The following is a 7,419-nucleotide window of genomic DNA, read 5'->3' on the forward strand; positions in this document are numbered from 1 at the left end:
TGGCACCCTTGTTGAAAATCTAGAACGTGAGAGTTTCTGGACTTTCAGTTCTATTATATTGCTCAATATGTCTGTTCTTATGCTAGTACCACGCTGTCTTGATTACTTTAGCATGGTAGTAAGTTTTGAAATCAGGAAATGTTAGTCCTCCAACTTTATACTTCTTTTTCATGATTGTTTTGGCTCTTCTGGGTGCCTTAAATTTCCATATGAATCTTAGGATCAACTTGTTGTTTATGAAAAGAACCCAGCTGGAATTTTGATGGGGATTTCGTTGAATCTATAGATCAATTTGGGGAAATATTGCCATCTTAACAAGATTAAATATTCTGAGCCATTTGCATGGACTGTATTTTCATATATTTAGTTTTGATTTGATTTCTTTTAACAACATTTTGTAGTTTTCAGAGTGTAAGTTTTATACTTTTGTTACATTTATTCATAAGTATTTGATTATTTTTCATGTTATTGTAACTGAAATTGTTTTACTAATTTCATTTTTGGATTTTTCACTTGGAGTGTATAGAAATACAATTGATTTTTATATATGGATCTTATATCCTAAAACCTTGCCAAACTTGTTCATTAGTTATTTTTTGTTTGTTTGTTTTTGTTTTTATTTTATGAGATGGAGTTTCACTCTGTTGCCCAGGCTGGAGTGTGGCAGCGCCATCTTGGCACACTGCAACCCCCACCTCCTCGGTTCCAGTGATTCTCCTGCCTCAGCCTCCCAAGTAGCTGGGATTACAGGTGCCCACCACCACGCTGGCTAATTTTTGTATTTTTAGTAGAGACCGGCTTTTGCCATGTTGGCCAGGCTGGTCTTGAACTCCTGACCTCAAGTGATCTACCCGCCTTGTCCTCCCAAAGTGCTGGGATTACAGGCGTGAGCCACCGTGCTCGGCCCTTGTTCTTTAGTTCTAATAGATTTTTAGTAGTTTGAACTTTGTTTTAAAATAGAATCATACTTTTAAGTGAATGCTTTTTATAAGGTACATAATTGTTCTCTACTTTGCCTTTCCTAAATTTTGAATTTCCTTTTAAACTACAGCAACCCATGTCTATATATTATTGTTGTCAGTTTTAATATTAATTTTAAATGAGTCTGGACTCAAATTGTAACAATCTAGGTTAGTTATTCTTGGTTCAAAGTGGGGAAATGTGGTATTTTAGAATCACTTGGGGACATTTTCAAACCACATATGACCAGCTGAAAATATTGGACACTTGGCCTTCTTTGGTTCAGAATCACTATTCGAGTGACCTGTGTGTTCGGGCAGAAACACGATTGAGGACCATTGGGTCAGGCCTTGTTAGATAAGTATGTTATGACACTTATTATGAAGTGGGGAGGACCTGTGTAATTATTTGTGATCCCTATTATTATGACTATTAATACTAATAGAAAAATCTGTCCCCAACAGACAGTTAAGGATCGAACTCAAATAAACTTCAGTTGTGTTGTGCTGAGAAGATGATAGCCTGCTGTTGATTCTGAGTTTGGTGTCGGTGGCTGCATATCTGTAGCATCAGTACGGCCGGGGGGCTGAGAGGAAGAGTTCAGTGTCTAAGGCTTATCTGCATTTGGATTTTGAGGGACAGCTTTGTGTTGAATCTGATATCTTTTCCTTCTCAGGCCCCCACAGAACACCTGAACTCAAATGAGATGCCGGAGGACAGCAGCACTCCTGAAGAGATGCCACCTCCAGAGCCCCCAGAGCCACCACAGGAAGCAGCTGAAGCTGAGAAGTAGCCTATCTATGGAAGAGACTTTTGTTTGTGTTTAATTAGGGCTATGAGAGATTTCAGGTGAGAAGATAAACCTGAGACAGAGAGCAAGTAAGCTGTCCCTTTTAACTGTTTTTCTTTGGTCTTTAGTCACCCAGTTGCACACTGGCATTTTATTGCTGCAAGCTTTTTTAAATTTCTGAACTCAAGGCAGTGGCAGAAGATGTCAGTCACCTCTGATAACTGGACAAATGGGTCTCTTGGGCCCTGGCACTGGTTCTCCATGGCCTCATCCACAGGGTCCCCTTGGACCCCCTCTCTTCCCTCCAGATCCCAGCCCTCCTGCTTGGGGTCACTGGTCTCATTCTGGGGCTAAAAGTTTTTGAGACTGGCTCAAATCCTCCCAAGCTGCTGCATGTCCCGAGTCCAGAGGCAGTCACAGAGACCTCTGGCCAGGGGATCCTAACTGGGTTCTTGGGGTCTTCAGGATTGAAGAGGAGGGAGAGTTGGGTCAGAGGATTCTCCTGGCCACCAAGTGCCAGCATTGCCCACGAATCCTTTTAGGAATGGGACAGGTACCTTCCACTTGTTGTATTTATTAGTGTAGCTTCTCCTTTGTCTCCCATCCACTCTGACACCTAAGCCCCACTCTTTTCCCATTAGATATATGTAAGCAGTTGTAGTAGAGATAGCAATTGACATTTCTCGTAGACTACCCAGAAACTGTTTTAATACCTGTGCCATTCTCAGTAAGAATTTATGAGATGCCAACGGCATAGCCCTTCACACTCTCTGTCTCATCTCTCCTCCTTTCTCATTAGCCCCTTTTAATTTGTTTTTCCTTTTGACTCTTGCTCCCATTAGGAGCAGGAATGGCAGTAATAAAAGTCTGCACTTTGGTCATTTGTTTTCCTCAGAGGAAGCCCGAGTGCTCACTTAAACACTACCCCCTCACACTCCCTGTGTGAGGCCTGCAGAGGCCCTGAATGCACAAATGGGAAACCAAGGCACAGAGAGGCTCTCCTCTCCTCTCCTCTCCCCTGATGTACCCTCAAAAAAAAAATGCTAACCAGTTCTTCCATTAAGCCTCAGCTGAGTGAGGGAAAGCCCAACACTGCTGCCCTCTTGGGTAACCCACTCTAAGGCCTCGGCCCACCTCTGGCTATGGTAACCACACTGGGGACTTCCTCCAAGCCTCCAAGCCCCACTCTTCCAGCACTTCCACCGGCAGAGTTCCAGAGCCACTTCACCCTGGGGGTGGGCTGTGGCCCCCAGTCAGCTCTGCTCAGGACCTGCTCTATTTCAGGGAAGAAGATTTATGTATTATATGTGGCTATATTTCCTAGAGCACCTGTGTTTTCCTCTTTCTAAGCCAGGGTCCTGTCTGGATGACTTACGCGGGGGGGAGTGTAAACCAGAACTTTTCATCTATTCGAAGGCGATTAAACTGTGTCTAATGCAAACTTCCTGCCTCCTCCTTCCCCCTTCCATTTCAAGAATATGTTTGTGTGTAGGGTGGGGGTAGGGGTTGGAAGGGGTTGCTTGTTACTCCCCAAACTTCCATTAACTAGGGCACCCTTGGGTTGGAGAGGTAGTTCCCAAACTCTCCATTGATCTATACTACATTCTGGGCTGAAGTTTATCTTATTCTGGACTATGAAGAAAGGACTTTCAAGGAAGTATAGTGTGAACAGGATCGGGAAGGTAGAGGGATTATATTTACTTAAGAGAACAAGCTCTATATTTGGATATTGTTTTGAAGCAGATGGATGCCATTAATTGCTAATAAGCCTTGGTTATTAATGCAGGCTCATCAGGGCCTCCCCTTGGAAATATTTGATCAGTGGTCTTTTACAAGTGATGGTATATATTTATTTCTAGGTGGTGTATAATCAAGACTCCTTATCAATTCCCATCTCATACTTCCCAGTTAATTGGAATTAATGAAATTTGGCTGCTCCCAGACTTTTTTCCATGTCTTCCTGTTTTCCTTGTAGCAGGATTTAAGTTGAGCATTCGGGGGGGAGAGAGAGAGAGAGACAGACAGAGACAGAGAGAGAGAGAGAGAGAGAGAGAGATTGGAAAAGAGATGGGGAGAGACTGACTCAGATCCCTCTCCTGTCTTCTTCTTCTTCTGGTTCTCTCTGTTTTTTTTTTTTTTTTTTTTTCTTGAAGTTATAAAGCCAAACCTGGAGAGTTTGTAAGTTGTTAGGTTTTCCCAGGTAACCTGGCACTCATATGAACCCCATTTTAATAAGTACTCAGCCCATCTTCTCTCCTGGGCTCAGATGGATCTCTCTCCTCCCTCACCTTACCTCAAGTGTTCTCCTGAGGACCCTTAGGTCAGACAGAGAAGCTTTCTCTTTCTGATGGGGAGGGTCAAAGTGGAAATCTCTTATCTCTAGTGTGAAATGATTTTTTTTTTTTTAAGTTTCTGCTTTTTCGTACTCCCTGCTCTCTTTCTTTTCCTTAATAAATCTTCTGTGTTTAAGATGTTGGCCTGAAGATCTGTCCCATTCATACCATGCACCAGCCGGGACTGTCCCTATCTGATCAGAGGGGAGATTAAAGAATCAATCTTCCCAGGGGAAAAGGGCCTTAAATTGTTTGGTCTTTTCAATGGCTGACACTGTCTCCAACTCTCCCCTTCCTCCTTCCTCAAGCTTCCTATGCACCCTACTTTCCCAGGCCAGGATGGTTGGCACTGATCCCAAACCTCTGGGGGCAGGTGGAAATTGGCCGTGTTGAGCCATTTCTTCATGTCCATTCAGCTCTGAGGCCTTCCTGGCCCTAGCTGAGATCATCATCTCCTCCTTTGCTTTTTTCCCCAGGAGTGAGGTTGGGTTAGAGGTGGATTCTGATTCCATAGCAGCTAAATTCCATTCTCCCTGTCCTGACCATCCTGCCTTTACCCGTAAAGCACCCGTTCCTACTGACCAAATCTCTTTACCTTGTTGGAGAAAAAAAGTATTTTGTTTTTAAATCTATTTTCTAACTTAAATGCAATTTAATATGTAAATCTCTGCACTTTTGTGTGAGCCTACAAATGTGTATGTGTTGGGGGTTTTTCACTCTCTGGTATTTCTTAATAAAGAAATCTTTCTTTTGGGGGGAAGCCAATTAATGAAGGAGCCTTGAATGGTTTTAGAAATACAGGGCTGTCTGTTTCTTTGTGCTTCTGCCTCATTTCTTTACTTGTGCCTAGTGTGAGTGATTGGCCTCCCTCCCCCACCTTTTGACCCCCTTCCTCTGAGAGGGCCCCCAACTTAGTGGGGCAGAGAGAAGGACCTGTCCTGTGTCTGCTATCCCTCTGGGACCACGTGGATTGGCTCTAGTAGTAACCTAGCAACCCAGCCCCCTCCCCTCTCCCCATGGCCTGGCCCTGTTAGTCCTTTTCTTCCAGCTCAGTTCATTTTATACTCCTGAGCTGGGGCCAGGCCAGGGAAAATCACCAAGGGAGCACAATAAATGGTTTTTAAAAAATGATAATTTGTTCTCGTGCCTTGGTGCTACTAAAGAAGAGTCATGTTCCCAGTAATTCAAAAAGCATTTGTGTCAGTTTGGAGAATACATTCTAGGAATCTCTTGCTGTTCTTGGTGGTAGGCTTTAGAAACAGTGTCAAAAGCTACAACTCTGAATATCATTTGTTTTAAAGGATGCAAGCCCAGCTCACAAAAAAAGAGAATCATTATAAACTTTATGTTTGAGATTAATATGAAAGGGCAATGGGAACTGCAAATCTACATCAGTAAAACTTTCAATGTTCTATACGTTAATGGAGGTGGAAAAAACTGGTATAATTAGCTAGACCTAATTAGTTTACAAATGAACACAAAATGTTTTTACAGTTTTAATATATACACTGAATTTCCAGGAATGCAACAACTGTGTACATTGGGGGAAGAGGACATTCTATTTCGTTCAAAACTTTACTAAGAGTTGCTCACAGCTTTTGAAAATCATGTCACTGATGACAGTACCATTCATGGGTATTTAAGTTGCCAATATAACATACCTGTATGAGTCTTCATTTATAGAGATTGCTTTCACACTGATGTTACATATAGGTAGAAGCACCTTATACTCTATTATATGCTTTAGTATAGTCTTGCCTTAGGTATCTGTATATTGAAATACATATCCTATTATAAATTACTTTTTATTTCTTCTTTATAGTCTAATTAGTATATTATGTTACTATTCTTGAAATTATGTGCATAAGCAGGTCATATTAACTATAAAGTTCATTTCAGGGTGGCAAAGGATGCATGCAAAATATGACACATACCAAGGGAGTACTAGGGCTGCTAGTTTTGAGAACCGCTGGACTACATTATCTCAAGGGTCCTTTCTAACCCTTAATATTTGGAAAGCTTGGAGAGAAAATAAACATCCTCCTCCCCTCACACCCTTAATGTGCTTTTTAAAAATTTAAAGCTCATTTTTGAAAATTGGAGAAGTACAGAATAGTAGGATTTGAAAAAATCACCCATAACCTAATCACCAAGATGTCATAATCACCAGTAATGTTTTAGTGGATTTCTTGGTAGTCTTTTTTTCTGTGCACATGCTTTTTTAAACATAGCTGGAATTCAACTGTAAATGTAGTTTTGTAAACCTGCTTTTTTACTTAGTATTTTCCATATCATTAGAAATTATTGAAAATACTTTTTTTTTTTTGAGACAGGGTTTCACTCTGTCATCCATGCTGAATTACAGTGGTGCAAATTTCAGCTCACTGCAACATCTGCCTCCCAGGCTCACACAATCCTCCTGCCTCAGCCTCCCAAGTAGCTGGGACTACAGGCACGTGCCACCAAAGCTGGCTAATTTTTTTGTAGAGACGGGGTTTCACCATTTTGCCAGACTGGTTTCAAACTCCTGACTTCAAGCAATCCGCTTGCCTTGGTATCCCAAAGTGTTGGGATTACAGGCGTGAGCCACTACTCCCAGCTGAAAATACTTCTTTTTTTTTTTTTTTTTGAAAATACTTCTTAATGACTTTGTAACACGTACATGTCAGGCATTTAAGAGTTTCTAATTTTTCATGATTACAAATAATGCTGTGATGAACTTCCTTAAATATGGGTGTGTCTGTGATTATTTCTTTAGGACAGATTCCTAGAAGTGGAATTATTGAGTCAAAGGGAATGCTCTTTTAAAGGCTCTTGATAAATACGGCCAAATTGCTTTACTGAAAGACTGTCCCCATTTGTTTTGCCAGCAGTGTATCAGAGAAGACTCTAATCAACCCATGTCATTTAAACCTTTCGAAGTTTTATTTTAGCTTTTTTTGAGACAGAGTCTTGCTTTGTCACCCAGGCTGGAGTGCAGCAGCACAATCTTGGCTCACTGCATTCTCTACCTTCGGGGTTCAAGTGATTCTCCTGCCTCAGCCTCCTAATTAGCTGGGACTACAGGTGTGCACCACCACACCTGGCTAATTTTTATATTTTTAGTGGAGATGGGGCTTTGCCATGTCAGCCAGGCTAGTCTCCAATTCTGGACCTCAAGTGATCTGCCCACCTCGGCCTCCCAAAGTGCTGGGATTACAGATGTGAGCCACCGTGCCCGGCCTGAACCTATGGTAATTTGATAGTTGTAAACTTATATCTCAGTGTTATTTAGTTTATATTTACTTGATTAATAGTGAAGTTAAACACTTTCTGCACCTCTCCTCTGCCTTATGT

At 41.7% G+C, this 7,419-nt stretch overlaps 1 protein-coding gene across 1 annotated transcript in view; it reads left to right on the forward strand.

The window, feature by feature from the left end:
- The window catches only part of ZDHHC9 (zinc finger DHHC-type palmitoyltransferase 9), a 24,652-nt gene extending 21,461 nt beyond the window's left edge, over nt 1-3,191 (forward strand). Inside the window, exon 8 of the mRNA XM_026452008.2 lies at nt 1,637-3,191. Within this exon, the coding sequence (XP_026307793.1) occupies nt 1,637-1,753 (117 nt within the window). The 3' untranslated portion in view covers nt 1,754-3,191. The remainder of the gene's footprint in view (nt 1-1,636) is intronic.
- The last annotated feature ends 4,228 nt before the right edge of the window (nt 3,192-7,419 follow it).

This window comes from Piliocolobus tephrosceles, chromosome 12, assembly GCF_002776525.5.
Source record: "Piliocolobus tephrosceles isolate RC106 chromosome 12, ASM277652v3, whole genome shotgun sequence".
NCBI classification, from domain to species: domain Eukaryota; kingdom Metazoa; phylum Chordata; class Mammalia; order Primates; family Cercopithecidae; genus Piliocolobus; species Piliocolobus tephrosceles.